The 15,937-nt window shown below is 47.5% G+C and overlaps 3 protein-coding genes across 3 annotated transcripts; all 3 read left to right on the top strand.

Annotated features, from left to right (window-relative positions):
* The first annotated feature begins 7,117 nt into the window (after nucleotides 1–7,117).
* BC939DRAFT_444756 (S-adenosyl-L-methionine-dependent methyltransferase) lies at nucleotides 7,118–10,547 on the top strand. Its single transcript, XM_051554729.1, has 3 exons — nucleotides 7,118–7,724; nucleotides 8,821–8,935; nucleotides 9,848–10,547. The coding sequence occupies exons 1-3, from the start codon at nucleotides 7,312–7,314 to the stop codon at nucleotides 10,472–10,474; spliced, it is 1,155 nt and encodes a 384-aa protein (XP_051414451.1). The 5' UTR covers nucleotides 7,118–7,311; the 3' UTR covers nucleotides 10,475–10,547.
* A 411-nt stretch (nucleotides 10,548–10,958) lies between these two features.
* BC939DRAFT_444753 (uncharacterized protein) lies at nucleotides 10,959–13,402 on the top strand. The gene is made up of 2 exons (XM_051554728.1): nucleotides 10,959–11,162; nucleotides 11,324–13,402. Exons 1-2 carry the CDS (start codon nucleotides 11,007–11,009, stop codon nucleotides 12,980–12,982), a joined length of 1,815 nt encoding a protein of 604 aa, XP_051414450.1. The 5' UTR covers nucleotides 10,959–11,006; the 3' UTR covers nucleotides 12,983–13,402.
* Nucleotides 13,403–13,412: 10 nt separating this feature from the next.
* BC939DRAFT_444751 (uncharacterized protein) lies at nucleotides 13,413–15,689 on the top strand. The gene has a single exon (XM_051554727.1). The coding sequence runs from the start codon at nucleotides 13,860–13,862 to the stop codon at nucleotides 15,558–15,560; it is 1,701 nt and encodes a 566-aa protein (XP_051414449.1). The 5' UTR covers nucleotides 13,413–13,859; the 3' UTR covers nucleotides 15,561–15,689.
* Nucleotides 15,690–15,937: the final 248 nt, after the last annotated feature.

Below are 15,937 nucleotides of genomic sequence, written 5' to 3'. Positions count from 1 at the left end.
GTCTCTTTCTTTCAAGATTGAGAAAGTGTGTGTGTGGAGCCGTCGTCGACAGGAAAGTTTTTTTTTTCGACGTGCTCTCGTCGAAAAAAAAAAAAAAAAAAAAAACGTGGCGACCCAAAATTAGATTTGATGAGCATGCTCCAGCCCAACTCAACTCCCCCCAAAAAAAGGAAGAAGCCGATGAGCGTGAGTGACAGTAGTGTAGGAGCATAGGCGTAGGGAAAAAAAAAAAAAAAAAAAGAAGTATGCTTGGAACGAACAAAACAAAAATCCGGACATTTACAACCGCAGGTGAGAGCTGCTCTTGCTTATGACGAGTAGCGCGACATCGCTACATATTTATTATTGTTCTGAGGCAGTCTAGTAGTAATGGCAATGGTGGTGATGGCGGTTACTTTCATCGGGCAGTGGCTCTGAACGGCGTTTCATGTTGACGGAGTTGAATCTGGTTGCTCATGTTCCTCCTCCTCGTGTCGTGTTATTATCTACTTCGATAAGAGGGAGAGGGCATTAGGATGGAGAAACCTATTATCAGAGGTTCGTCGGTAGACTGAAATGAAATGTACTCTTTTGGAAAATAAACCAAAATAGAGTTAATGCAAAAAAAAAACCCCCCCTGAGCATGTACCCAAACAACAAGATCTTCTCTGGCACAGCAAACATCGAGCAATTGAAGCTGTTTTCGGTATATTATAATTTACTCAAGGAGGACAAGGTGTAAAACTGCTACCGTAGGATAGGTATCTAGCCATCGATAAAGTGCATCAGAGCTCATAGAATACAGAAACAGTCGTCTTGCTCTTGTAATATTCATGCTGTTTATACAGCCTGGGGGATACATTGGTCGGATCGCTGTTGTAAACGATTCCATACCACCACACGTCAAATTCTCTCTTATCTCGATGTACGAATAACGGTTCACCGCCTACAAATCTGAACTAAAAAAAATAAATAAAAAATAAACGACGACGTCCGTGACGATTGAGAACGTGTAGCTTCTGCCTCCCAGCCAATGCGCTTCAACATCTATACCACGAGTCCACACCCTGCACTATTCTCGTGCACTATAATTTATTGTATTCAAAATTACCCATCATCAGGCTCTTTGGATGAAATAGTGATAAAGTGAGTAATATGCAGCAGGCACTCCTAGACGATATTATCTTTTGCTTGTCGTAAATGATTCTATCGTTTGTGAAACGTCCCATTAGTCGGGGATACATAGTTTTAGATTGAGTTGAATGAACCTATCCTGTGGAAAAGGCTTTTTTTTTCTTTCTCTCTTATTCCACACCCATATTGACGGAGCGATACTGTATCGGCGTAAAGACGAGATGAACAAGAGAGTGTGTCCTGAATGAGACAGTTGCATGTTTGCAAGTAGAAGGCCACCACTAGGAATATCCAAAGTTGGATAAACAGCCCATTTCGCGTTTTCCAATCTAAAAATTGTTCTCTATGCGAGGAAACAACGAACTGTCCTGCATCAATGTGGCCGGATAAGGTGTGGTGTTCTGTGTGGGATACTATTATTTTCCCATCATTAAGTTCTTGGGTAACGAGGCTCGTAAATTGGGACATTATAACCCGGATACCGGCTCCATAGTCCACAGTAAACACACTGCAATGGCCTCCCTTGCGGAAGAGAGGAGAGCCTTATGGAATAGCCGCCGAATGAACTGGGTTCATATCTGGATATAGCTAGAGATTAATGCTCATGAACACTAAAAGGCCCCAGACAATAAAAGAATACGCACAATATGACATGGAGTCCACTGATCGAGAGTGGGGTATAGGTATGCCGAGCTGCCGCCTGGATTTACCCTTAACTGCAAGGCATAGAAACAACAAAGAGCAACACGTTTTTGACATTCTGGTTTCGCAAAACGTGCTCGCCAAACATCCTGGCGATTAGGATAATATTTTTGTAGTGTTTAATCTGTCGATGTGTTGCAAATAATCCGACAGCGACTCGTCTTTCTTCATCCGCATAATGCGCATGCAACGACAGGACCTGGTAAGCTCAACTTCGAGGTCACAGCATGGGACTAAAAGATTAAAGAGTCCCAGTGAAATACTTCATTGATTTACAGTACGTCGCTCAGCCGAATGTTCTTCTGAAGTGACATCCATGTTACTTACTCTGCCTGACTTGTAGATATCTGTGGTATTGACCGAAAGAAAAAAATGGACAGAGTTCGTTAATTTCAACCTCGGTACGCTAACGATACTAATTCAGCTCGGTACATTCCTGTCTTCCGTATTTCGACTTGATCCACCGGGTTTGATTGGCGATGGTGAGGCTGGATACCAAAGGGCTCTGGCTCTTGATCCCATTACTAATAACGGATGAAGTGATCCATGAGGATAGCATCTCTTTATTTTCACAATATATTCTACTACTACTACTTTTAGACGCCTTCTGCAGGGGATGCTATCCTCTCCAGGTACGAAGGATGGTAAAAGGGAAACCAGCCATTCGTTGATGGGCAATCAGACACTTTACACCCAAGGGGATTATCGATGACCGTAGCCGCTATCCAAGCGATGTTTATGATGAAGAATCACAGGATTTTGCAAAGGGACGAACAAGCGCGTGGCCATTCGGTGAGTACCAAAGGAGTATAAATAAAAATGAGGAGAATGTCCTTTTTAAAAGAGAAAGACGCTCGGGGAGGGTGGACGCCATGAACCATAAAGTGGAGAGATAATAAATATGATTTTGAAGAAGTCCCCGATCTCGGGGTTTAATTAACAACTAGACAATTATCGAGCCATCGCCAAGCCCGGACGACGCGTCCCCAGGACCTGCTGAAGGGAAACTCTCCAGGGATGGTGGGAGAGGTCGAGACCACGGACATGGAATCATCAAATTCCTCCATGACGCAAACAAAGCTGCATCATTCCAAAGAACTCTCTGCAGAGGAGGATCACAGCGGCGCGTGTCTGTGTGGTGTATTGTGGAGCATAGTAAAAAAAAAAAAGACTGCATCTTCTTGCAGCATGCCTGATCCTAACATGCATCTTGAAGGAAAAAAAAAAAAAAAAAAAAAGGGGGACCGACATGCCATGCATAGACTAGAGGAGCATCAAGGTCGCAAACTTTTTTGTACTGCAGCGTTTGACGGTACGGGACACAAACCAAACATTTTTTTTTTCTTTCTTTCTTTTTTGTATGCATCATCGCACATTATTATTATTATTACTATTACAAAGATTGCCTCCTGGTCCCTTTGTTCTCCCTTCATTCGGCTATTTCCTGGGTGGCACCAATCGTCTACTGATCTGCACGCACCCCTACATGCATGCAGTGTTACCAACCATCCCGACCTTATTCCTCAAACATGAAGCTGTCCTTTGGTGTCTGTGTAAAATAAAACGGTTTAGCGGAAAACGGGATGGATGTCATCCAGGTATATTGCGACGAGGCCATGCATGCCCTGCTTTCCATCTTGAAAAAGGAAAAAGAGAACCAGGGCTCAAATAAAATATGTATGCTCCCTCTCCCTCAATTGAATTGCGTAAAGAAAATACACGCATCTGGGCAGAGCCAAAAAAAAAAAAAAAAAAAAGAGTTCCTACGACCTGCATGGACTGATCACAAGGTTAGGGGCAAAACAGCGACGTTGTTGTGTATGTGCAAGTAAAAAAAAACAAAAAAAAAACACTGAACAAGTCGTTAACTCAGGAGTCCTTTGTGTATCCTTTTTTTATTTTATACAGCACTAATAGTTGATTGTTACCTTAAACGTGTGCATTTACGATAGACTGTGATCCACACGCATACAACGCACACGTAAGCTGCCGTCCTTCTTTTCCCCAAGATAGTTCTCAACTAAACTATCCGACATTGGTTTCTCCTCGGGAGAGTCAAGATCAAAAGACAAGCGTGTTCTCTTCCGATGTTTATGGCCGGAAAAGGGGTCTGGGACTCAAGGAGGGGAGGGGGGAATATCAGCTTCGAAGATACATTAGTCGATTATAGAAAGACATCGGGCGCAGCACGCACACTTACGTGGCCAATACAATCTACTTTTCAAATAGTACATTGTTTCATGCACTGCCGAATGCTAAGCACGGAGAATAAGCTGAACCCCAAGGTAGGGAGGAAAAGGTGGTACAAGAAGCATTGACAACAGCCTGACACAGTATCGACAGAGAGAGAGAGATAGTAAAATACCCTTGTGGCATTGATTTTCTAATCGATGCGCACGTCTCAATGAAGAACAATCGCAGGTAAGGGGCAGTCAAGAAACGCGAAAGTAGGGGTTCAAGGGCAGAAGGAGAAAGAGGAGCGATCGGTAATGTTTGGTTATGGGGGAATAAAAAAAAAATGATGGATAGGGCGATGTGCGGAATGCTGGGCAGTTGAGCTGGATGATTGCGCAATGCCAGGAGAAAGGGGAAGGAAATGACAATCGACAGTTAAGTAGAGATCGACAAGTCGCGAAAAAAAGAGCTGAAGTTGAAAAGTAAGGCATAGATAGATTAGGGGCAGATGCATACGTTGCAAAATGCAAATGCATGACCTCTCTTGGTGCTGGTCCCTGTGCGGTTCCCTGCCCTGGCTCTGGTACTGGCACTGGTCTTGATCTTGCAGTAGCGTGGCTAAGAGGAGATAGAGCCATGGAGCCATGTATAGACGATTTAGGAGCGGGATAGCTAGAAGGGAGATAGAACGTGGTGCGCAGGAGACACCATGGTGATCATGGGATGTTGGTGTAGAGGCTTTAGAATGACAGTATACCTTTCTGGACGTGTTTTTTTAATTGCATAGATGCATAGATGTGGAAAATGCGCGGTAAGATTGGTGGTACAGTGTTGTACAGTAGTCTGGTCTAGTCTAGTCTAGTCTAGTCAAGAGGGAGTGTATTTGTGATAGGATAGAAATGGAGCGCAGCCGTAACGAAAAATATAATAGCTTCATTCGTCGGGCGCTCATTGTGGGGGACGTTGATTCGCCCTTTCCTCAGATGTCAAGCTGCCGTTGTTTGGTGGCCAAAAACCCAAATATAGACGCAGCAGCAACCAGCAGCCAACAGCCGACAGCCAGCAACCAGTAACCACCAACAACGGCCGTCCGCGCAAACAGATGTGGCGATCAGCAGTTCTTTAACCATTGGTGGTAGTCTCTTTTCGACGCTATTGCTCCCTGGTCCCTCTCAACTCAAACGCGTAGTCGCGCGCGTCGTCCTCGACCTCAAACCCCCATTTTCCCCATTGATTTTTGGCGCAATCTCGTACCGCTCTACTGGAGAAATCTATGCATCTTTGTTTCATTACTCTCAAGTATTGCTCCATTTACCGCCAAAATAATACACACAAATACACAACAGCAGCAGTAGATCCATAAAAAGCAGCACAGAGCTGAGCTGAGCAGCAGATGGGAGGGAGAAAAATATAAGAGCTAACAAGAGCGAAGAGACGAGAGCGGCCTGTTGTAGGTTGCCTACTGAGCTGAATGAGGATCGATTTGTGCATTATTTTTTGCACGTTTGAGTGTTGAGAGCCAGAAAAGCACAAGCAAAGCGAGAGCGACGATGAAGAGAAAAAATAAGTGGACAAAATATTGTGAGAAGCGAGAAGAGAGCGATGCATGCATACTGTCCATCAAACAGTTCATTTTTGACGGATGCGTGTAACTTGGCATGTCCTTGACATGTATGAGTGCATCGTGCTTGACGATGGCATGGCGTGCCGTGTACCATGGTCCATAGTCCACTGACGGTACCTAGCATGCCCATGTTTTACTGCAGCTCTTCCTGTCCTTGTCGATGGTGATGTGCATATTTGTATCTCAGAGGGCGAATGAGTTTTTGTTTTGTCTGCACTCTTCCATCGATATCATTTCCATAAAAGTAAAGTATTCAGTCGTATATATTCCTCTCGCCTTTGCCCTTTTTTCGCGTGGATGGTGATGAGGTCGAACCAGGCTGATGAGCGATGCTGCATGTCTCCATCGGTCCTCATTGTCGAGAGTGATGAGGGGAGGAGCTCTCTTTCATTATCACTATCATTGTTATTATTGATGCTACCATATAATTATTACTACTATTACTACTTTACCACTACCATTGCCACTGCCATTATTGTTATTATTATTATTATTATTATATATTCGGTGGGTTTTCGTTCAGAATAGACGGTTTCATGCCACAATGCTGCTTCTCTTTTTTCCCCTCTCTTCGCGCGCTTTTCAAATCCAAGCAAGGCCAATCAACACGTCGCTTTCACTCTCTCTCTCTTCCTCTCACTCTCTTTCTGTCTCTTGCACTCTCTCTCTCTTTCTCTTGCCGTCTCTTATTCTCTTATTCTCTTCCCCTTCCCCTCCCCTCCTCCTCCTTTGCCCCTTCGTTCACCCTCACCCTCACCCTCACTCTCACTCTCACTCTCACTCTCACTCTCACTCTCACCTTCGCTCTCGCTCTCTTCCCCCTTTCCCTCTCAGGCCCTCTTCCACTCGCTGCCACACACCATACACAATACATTCTGCTCTGTCTCCTTCTCTCTTTCTTTCTGCATCTGTCTGCAGACAGACGGACACCCCATCCACTACTTTATTTCTTATATAAATCCCTAAACATCCCTCTCGCCTTTTTTTCCCTCCCAGTTTCCCTCTCTCCCAGTTGTAAACAGGGAAGCGATTGCCTGTTACAAACATCGCGTCCTTCTTTTCTTTACCCCATCCCATTCATTCGCTCGCTTGAGTAACTGAAGCTACTTGACTGTTCGGTATTTGTTGTTGTTGCCGTTGCTGTTAACCTTGTTCCTATTTCTTATTCTGTTCGCTCGTTCTGCTCACTCACTCGCCTGTTTCCTCCTCTTCCCCCACCCCGCTCACCCAATCCCCACTTTCTTTTACTTCCCTCTCTCTCACTCTCTCACTCTATCACTCTTTCTCTCTCTCACTCTCTCTCTCTCACTCTCTCTCTCCCTCCTTTCTTCCTCTTCTTCTCTTTCCCCTCATTCGAAACTGCATCTCCTTCTCTTTTCCTGGGATTGAATCTCTGCCATCTCTCATCCCACTTCCTCAGCACTCCACTATTTCGCACTAAAGACTGCACACAAGACTGCACACTCAGACCGCATACTCCACTGCACCACTTGACACGTATAAACACACACACACACACACACACACACACACACACACACATAATTTCACATACACACACATATACATACAATCAATCTCTCACTCGTATATCTTTCTACTTCTTTATCTATCTTTCTATCTTTCTACCTACCTACCTCTCTACCTGTCCATTTACTATATCTTAATTCACTCGGCCACAATCCATAATATAAACCATGGGAACATCACACTCGTCATCGCGTACATCCAAGGATTCTTCCGCAGGAAGTTCAGGCCAACATCAGACCTACAGTGGCAGCAATAATAGCAAATACTCTTCGCGCAATAACAGTGGCATCGCACTCGATCGTCAGCCAAGCAGTTCCTCACCACATCCATCCACCCACGGCAACGGCAGCCATTCCTCGTCGCTCCAGAAGGCATTGAGCAGGAGACGCTCCTCCAATAGGACTGAGTCCAGCTCGAGTCATGGCTCCGCCTCCCACAGCCACAGCCATCACCACCCTTCGCAGCAGCTGCCAAGTCATCAGGAGGAGGGCGAGGATGAGTTCAAATGGCATAACGGTCGCCGTTACCACAACACATCCAGCCTCTACATGTTGCCAAATGACTCCCAGGAAGTTGACAGGTAAACATAAACAAACACACGCAAGAAAAAACGCGCAGGCTATGTTACAAACAGGTTGTAATTCATTCAGGCGCATGTGTGAAATATTGGATTAGTGCGGGATAAAGACAAAGAGGGGGGTTGGCATCCACTGGAGTAAAAAAAACAACAAAAAACGGTGGGGACGCACTCCTGGTCATAGAATCTCAATCTTCCGCCATCTTCCCTTCCCGAAGTTTCCCTTCATCATCATCGCATCCATAATCGGTATCGCGCGATGCAGGCAAGCCTTTTTTTTTATCTTTCCTCTCTTTATCTATCATGTGGTTTCCTCTTGCTGGCATCTTTTCCCCTTCTTGCCTGCAATGACGCGTCCACGTAATAAATACATCGCATGTAGCATTGAGAGAGAGACAAAGAGAGAGAGAGAATGGGGCAAGCTCCTTGACTCGACGTGTTGTCCTGTAGTATGAGATCAGCCATGTGCTGTCCTGCGTGTGTGCGCGTAATATCACTCTTCCTTTTCTTATCCGAATGTGCTTGTAGTACACATTTCCCTCCTCTTTATGTTTGCTATGCTCATTCAATGGCATGTGCGCGCTATCGCTCATGGTCGTGCTCTCGTGTTCTTGCACACAAGGGTGGGATATGCATTTGGACGGCATGTTCGGGTGAGAAAGAATGGTTGACTATCACGGACAATGTACTACCATGGCGCATCCTAGTTTTCTCTCCTTCTCCTTCTTCTACACCCTACATGTTGTATTGTAACTTGCCTTTTTTTTTTTTTATTATACACGAAGAGGCGGAGGCACACAAACATGAAAAGAATCTGCACGAGGCGATGAGCCTACTGCGTGTAAGCGCACGATTGTGCATGCCTGTCGGTCGGCGCTTGCTGCTACAGCAGGGAGAGCAATAGTGCCATGACTGGAGATTGGTCTGTACCCCTGATTTTTTTTCATGTTTTCTGGTGCATGGAGAATCCACTTTTCGCGCCACCATTTTTTTCCCTGGTTTGGGAGCCGAACGTACTCAACAGCTCATATTCGTTGTACTTTCTCGCTCACCTTTTTTTTTATTTTTATATTTATTATTTTCCGATGCTCCCATGTAGACTTCATATGCAGCACTATATCTTCAAGGCGGCCCTCGACAAGAATATCCATGTGCCTATTCCGGACAATGGACGTGTAATCGACTTTGGCTGTGGACCTGCTACGTGGACAATGGTACGTTCTACATTGCTAATAGCATTTGGATTTGATATTCACATGGACACAATTACGCATCCATGCCTTTTTTTTTTTTTTGGTGGTTGTGCAATGATGTCGATATCCTCAAATGGATTGGAGGGAGGGGGATAGCGAGATATGGCATGAGCTTCTTTTTTTTTTTTTTTTTTTTTTTTTTTTTTGTGGAGATTGAAGCCGTACACATGCCGGCTGTGCGTGAGCAGTGCATGTGCGTGCGCGCGAACGTGTACTTTCTTCTCGTATTCAAGGGGGAGGGAGGGAGGGTTTTTTTTTGTCTCGTCTGTCTTCACGACCCTTATTTTGCATGTGTCATCGTCAACTGAGCCGGCAACCCAACATCACCTGTCGTATCCTGGACGGACGCTTTTTTCCCGCGAATTTCTGTTGACTAAGCCAAATGCAACCAAAAAGGCGAGCGAGGGTCCGAGAGGCGATGGACCAAGTAGCAGCCCCATATGACGCTCGGTCCTGTATCAACGATATCAGCGACGACAACAATAGCAACAACAACAACAACAACAACAACAACAACAACAGCAACAACAACAACAGCGCACGGAGGAGACTTGGTATGCTGAATTAGGGCGCTCGGATGTTTCTATGAGGCGTTCATTTTAGGATGACAAAAGGTGTATGCTGCAGTTTGGTCCGAGCGATAAACAGCTGCCCAACCCCACGTCTTACCACGTCTACTTTATTTTTTGGGGAAGGGAGGGGCTGTTGTCGTTCTTGTGGTCGTATGGTGGCACCTTGAGGGCCATTTATTTTATTTTATTTTATTATGTGTTTTGGTACCATGTGCGAGAGACAGCAAGGGCGCGCAGCTAAAGTGTCATATGCTAAACGCGTGCGTTTTTTTCTTCTTCTCATCTTCATGAATCATTGTAGGATATGGCAACCGATATGTCGACGATCAACTTTGTGGGCGTGGATATCTCGCCCATTTACCCAACAGCGATCTTTCCCCGGAACTGTAATTTCTACAACGAAGATATTCTGCAGGGGGTCTCTCAACCGGACGGGGTCTTTGACGTGGTCTTCCAACGCAACGTGACCTGCGGATTCACATTCGAGCACTGGCAAAAGGCGATGAAGGAGGCCTACCGGGTACTGAAGCCCGGAGGATACTACGAATGTGTAGAATCGGATGTGACGATCCAGGGAGCAGGGCCACAGACGAATTTGGTGTTTGAGCAACTGAGGATGTCGATGGCGGTACGGAATGTGGACCCGTCGATTGTGAGATCGCTGGATCGACTCATGGCAGCGGCCGGGTTCAAGGAGGTGTATGTGAAGGAGTATGCGATCCCGGTTGGCGAATGGGGCGGGAAGGTCGGACAGCTGTGGAAGCAGAATATGTTTGCGATCTTGGATACGGTGCAACCACACCTGGCAAAGACGGCGAGGATGAATGAAGGACAGGTGCAGGATATCGTCAGCGCGATGCATCAGGAGACGAATTCGTACAAGGCACATCAAATCGTGTATGTTACCTATGGCAGGAAACCGCTGTAGTTCGTTCTTTATTTTATTTTTTTATTTTTTATTTTTTTTTCCCTTCTTAGATCGATCTACGGTCTTTATTATCTCCTCCTCCTCTTCCTCCTCCTCTTCCTTTCCCCCTGCTATTGCCCGCTACGCTACAGAGACATAAAGCAGTTTAAAAAAACAAAACAACAAAAACAACAAAACAATATAACATATAGAGAGCAACGATGCAAATAACTACTCGGTTGCGGATGGATACGCGTCCATGGCCCATGAAAACAAAGTATGTACCGTGTTGGACGTAAAGATTATGTTGAAACAGGGGGAGGCAATAAAAGGGATCGCCGGCGAAGGGCGCTTTGTTGTTGTACGTGTAGATCCTTTGCCACCAAAAGAAGGGTAGCACTGTGAATGCGATCCAAAAATAACTAGTGCCGATACAAATGGATATATGTCCTCCGCCACCGGCCAAAAAGAAAAAAAAAAAAAGGAACGAAAGAGAGAGAGGAAGAGAGATTCATTTCATCATTTCATTTCATTTCACTCTCGAACATCCCTGATGGAATTGCTGCAACGAGCACAGGCACTTCTACAGGAATGCAACGGCATCGTCGCGAGTCTCGAGACATGGAAGGAGGCGAATCCGACACTCGAGGTCGACGGATTGCAAAAGATGACTTCGGCGCTGCATTCTGAGCAAAAGTTCTTGGAAAAGGTACTGCTCATTCATCCCAAGAGCAAACCCAATCCCCCCTCCCCCTCAATCGCTCATGTGCGGCGGAGCCCTGAAGTAACAGAGCATGCTCTGGGCGGGATAGGTGAATCGAGTTAGCGCTGACCACTATATCGGATGATGTTGCTTTCTATCCTGTATAGGTGGCCTCAACACCCGTAGAAGATATCAAGCCGGTACAGATCACGTCCTCGAACGTGCCGTATTTAAAGTCGCTCGTATGGGCATTGATCCACAGTAAGAACCCAGTCGCGGTCAGGAAGACCTTTACCTATACCCTAGATCCTTTCACCGTCATCGAACCGTCTGAAAAGTTCAAGGCCCTTCCAGAGAAGAACAATGGACAGAGCAACAAGAATTCAAAAGGGAAGCAAGGAGGCAAGATCATGCAGCTGTCGGGTTCTTCTCGACCACTCTCCACAGGATTGTCGAACGAGCAGACGTTTCAGGTCAAGATTGATGTGGTTGCCGATCACGGGAAGAGCTGGCTTCGGATCAATGCTGGGAGCGTCTGGAGTCTTATTCATGAGTTTGCGGGTATGGAGGATGATAGCGATGATGATCAGGACGAGGACGACGAGGACGGAGAAGACGGCGACGACGATGATAGAAGTAATCCAGAGCAAATGAGTCGTACTCGCGCCAGGAAGCCCGTCCATGTGAGTAAGGATACGCACCCGGACATGGCCCTGTTGACCAGGAGTCTTGTCCTCGCTGCAGACCAGAACCGACTGCACTATTACCACCGTCCGAGGGTGACATTAAGGTTCGCGGGGGTTCTTCCTGGAGAAAGCCCCGCTCTCGAAGCCATGATCGACAAATCCGTCCATGTGGGGCGGGTCGCCCAATCGGTCTCGGATGGCACGATCGAAATCTTTTCCGTGGGAGTGGTCTTTGGACCAGTTGAGTCATCCACCCCCGCAGCCGTTTCATCCACACCCTTGGATCCTGCCTTTTCGCCGTTTGCGATCCCAGAGAGCGTGGATGATATGGTACTGTTTACAAAGACGCTGCACTTGGATATCACAACCTTGATGGCGTTGAGCAGCTTTCTGTGTCACACGATTCGACCGGATCCGGGTCTATTTACGTCCCCGCCTTTGGTGCTACAGGCTCAACAGGAGCACGAAGAGCCGTTGTTGCCGTTGTTGGCCAAGATCTTTGAGGGGCGGGAGCGGCTGGTGATGTCGAGGACTGCAGCAACGAGGTTCAAGTCGATTTTGAGTGTTATCGGTGGTGCGGAGGAGAAGTGGCGAGGGGATGTTATGATCCATGACCCATTGGAGGATCAGGAGAAGGACGTTGAGGATGAGGGGGAGCGAGTCAGGATTAGGGAGCGATGGGTTCGTGCTTCGGACTGGGCGCAAAAGTATGGGGTCTTTGCAGCTGGGCCTCCTCGGATTGAGGTCATCGAGGATATTCTGGAACCTGGCGAGGCGATTGGACAAGGTCAAGAGCAGGGACAAAGGCCGGATGCAGAATTGAGTGTTCAAGAAGAGAGCGAGAGCATGATCTTCTCAGAGATACCGGCATCATCTTTTTCTTCTTCTTTAACGTCGTCATCATCAATTGGCTCGGTACCCACCCGCAGGGAGCTGAACATGACGGAGCTGCACATGAGGATCTTCTTAACGGGGCACAATGCGCGGTTGACGACGGTGACGGCGAACCAGATGGGATATCGGACGGTGACACGGATGGGCCAGGTGCCGAGTGAAATGAGTGTGTGGTACCATGCGCCCCGGTCCCTTGCAGAGGCTAAGCTGCCCCCAGGCACAGCTGTAGCAGTGGAGCAGGATTAGGTTGAACTAAATCTGCTGGAGCTTCTTGCTGCTTGGAGGGCCCAATAATATGATGATGGATGGGCCCAAGAAACAGTTGTGTACGTATTTATCGTGTACGGTTTTCCTTATCTTTTGGACCCGAGGACTTCTCTCGGGCGTATAAAATGGCTCATCCCCCCGTCCGCGCTGTTTTTCCTTCTTCCGCTTCTTCATCATCACTCCCACCCGCATCCCCTCTTGCCCACCCATCCATCCGCCCAAAGGCTTCTTCACCGACCTTTCTGTGTCCACTTGTAATTTCTCACTGAACAAGTAGAAAGACAAGCAGGGTTCACAAGGGTTTATCATCAACTTCTTTTCAACTGTACTCTTCTTGTTGCCTTCGCCCCAGCTACTCTTTCCTTTCCCCACCCGCTTTCTTTTTATTCCAAAGGCCACTTCTTTTTTTTTTTTTTTTTTTTTTTTTTCGTCCACTAGACCCTAACAGACAGGCACTCTAGTTGATTCTCTTTTCTTTTCAACCTCTTTTTTTTTATATTTATTATTCATATACAATGGCATACTTTTGGCTTACCTCCAGCGGCCACGTTGGTCGCGAAGTAGACTGATCCCACGTCCCCATACTCGACGAACCCCAGCACATTTTAAACAACCACTCAGCCAACAATACCAACAACACCCAGCGACCTCCATCGCAAATCGCACTGTCTTCAGCGCCAATTATCCATCAGCAGCAAACCACAGCCAGTCAACTGCCCTAAGATACCCACCCACTTCACCACTTTACTTTTCTTCGCGCCCTCCCCCTCCCCCTATTCCGAATCTCCCCCTCGTGAAAGTCTTTCCTGAACTCTAAACAAAAAAATTTTCTTTGCAATCACGTTGACCAATCGCCATGTTTGCCGCCCATACCGCACCAACCGCCTCCTCCGCAACGGCCTCCGCTGCCGGTTCCTGGATGGATAACACCCACCTCCTGGCGGACCACCACCACCACCATCACCAGGACGTGCTCGACTACACCTCCTTCTCGGACGACTCGCACTCACCCGTCCTCTCCCTCCAGTCCTTCTCGTCCCAGCACAGCCCGGACCTCGATGCCTTTACCCTCCATGATTTCGAACCCTCGTCGTCCATGGTCTCCGCTTCGCCTTCCTTGATCTTCCCCTCGCAGGATAGCTCTAACGAGAACCAGCCCTCTGTTTCGGAGACAGCCCGACAGGCAGCACTCCTTCATGCATACCTCACAGCCCAGGACCAGGCATATCGCGCCCAGGTTCAGATTCAGCACCAGCTTCAGATCCAGCAATTGCAGCAACACCAAGCCCAGGTGTTGGAGAGGACCAAGAAGACCGATGCTGAGAACCTCGCTCGTTATCTTGCTCAGATTCAGGAGGTCAAGGAAGAGAGCTCTTCTGATGAATGCGCTCGTCCACAGCAGAACATGGAGCAGGATCATGATATTACTGTCGAGGGTGTCCGCTGCCCTTCCTCGCCTTCTTCTACATCATCCGTCATGGCAGAGAGATCCCCCAGCCCTGAGGCGTCCTCCCCCGCCAAGACCTCAAACAACGCCAAGGCGTCTTCTCGCCAGCTTGTGTGCTTCAATTGCAATGTGACCCAGACCCCTCTTTGGAGAAGGACTCCGGACCGCAAGCACTCGCTCTGCAATGCATGCGGTCTTTACTACAAGCAGTACGGCGCCCACCGCCCATTGAACGTTCGCCACAAGTTGCCAAGCGTCTTGGTCGATCCCCGCTTGAGTGCCATGCCCTATAGTCGCCCTTCTAGCGAAACCCGTGCCTCTTCACCCTCGGGACCTGAATCGTCCGCGTCGTCTGAGAGCGACTCAGAGGAGCCCCGTTTGCTGCCTGATTTGACCAAGATGTACGCGGATGCGCTTCTTCGACCAAGTGTGAAGAAGACGACTCCACCCTTGATGACGGCCAAGCAAGGGATCGAGTGTGCAAACTGTTCTCAGACACAGACCCCGCTCTGGCGCAAGAACGAGGCTGGTGAGCCGATTTGCAATGCATGCGGATTGTACGCGAAGCTGCACAACCGCGCGAGGCCCGTGACGATGCGCAAGTCCAAGATTACGCGTCGCCGTCGTGATTGGGGAGGCAACTTGGCGCATCAGGCCAAGGCACAGGCACAGGCGTTGGCGCTATTCCATGCGCAGGTTCAAGCGCAGGTTGAGGCGCAGGTCAGACGTGGGTCTACATCGTCTGTGGAGAAAATGCAACAGGATACTGTGTCTGTGTCGGCCGAGTCGATGACGGAGGAGATGAGTCGTCGGGCGCAGGAGCTGAGTGGTTCTTCGGCTCTTCAGGCCCAGTCGTTGATGGCTGTGAACTCGAGTGATAGCGAGGAGGAGCCTCAGCCTCAACAGCAACAGCAGACAATTGCACAGAGGTTGTCGGGCAATTTGATTATGGACGAGAACAAGTTTTCGGACATTCTGGGACATATGAGCGCGCACCAGATGAACCGGTTCCTGTCGATTCTGGAGAGCCGATGTGGAGTGTTGAGGAACCGGATTCTTGCGAACACGGAGGGGTCTGCACAGGACTCGAGCCTTGGAAACTTGTTCTAGGAGCTGTCCTTTATTCTTTTTCATTATTTTTCTATCCTATCGATGCAAATAAAAACAAAAAGCGTTTTACTTGCATACTTTGCTATGAGCTACATGTGTTTTATACCCGTCTACAGCTATCAATTGAAGTCAAGCGCCTGTGATCTTTGAGCCATCTGAAAAGAGAAGACAACCCTCCGCTTGATTTTGCTGTGCAGGTCTTGTTTTGTTTCTAGTGGCTTGGGATTTCGCTATTCTTTCTTTTTTTTTTTTTTTTTTTTTGAAAGCTTCACTTCATCGCTTTCAAACAAAACGCTCTCTCATTCCGCAAGACTTCAGGAACCGCCAGTTCAGACAAACGAACGAACGAGTTTTTATTGATACCAAGACAAAACATG

This window comes from Gamsiella multidivaricata (genome assembly GCF_025024155.1).
Source record: "Gamsiella multidivaricata strain RSA 2152 chromosome Unknown BC939scaffold_17, whole genome shotgun sequence".
Taxonomy (NCBI): domain Eukaryota; kingdom Fungi; phylum Mortierellomycota; class Mortierellomycetes; order Mortierellales; family Mortierellaceae; genus Gamsiella; species Gamsiella multidivaricata.
Note: the sequence above shows the minus strand (reverse complement) of the source record. Positions and strands in the feature narration are given on the sequence as shown.

Bases quoted from the DNA above. Each gene is read 5' to 3' on its own strand.
- BC939DRAFT_444756 (XM_051554729.1), top strand. From the start codon at position 7,312: ATGGGAACATCACACTCGTCATCGCGTACATCCAAGGATTCTTCCGCA. The intron at 7,725-8,820 runs GTAAACATAAAC...GCTCCCATGTAG, and splicing joins GACTCCCAGGAAGTTGACAG to ACTTCATATGCAGCACTATA. The intron at 8,936-9,847 runs GTACGTTCTACA...GAATCATTGTAG, and splicing joins GACCTGCTACGTGGACAATG to GATATGGCAACCGATATGTC.
- BC939DRAFT_444753 (XM_051554728.1), top strand. From the start codon at position 11,007: ATGGAATTGCTGCAACGAGCACAGGCACTTCTACAGGAATGCAACGGC. The intron at 11,163-11,323 runs GTACTGCTCATT...TATCCTGTATAG, and splicing joins AGCAAAAGTTCTTGGAAAAG to GTGGCCTCAACACCCGTAGA.
- BC939DRAFT_444751 (XM_051554727.1), top strand. From the start codon at position 13,860: ATGTTTGCCGCCCATACCGCACCAACCGCCTCCTCCGCAACGGCCTCC.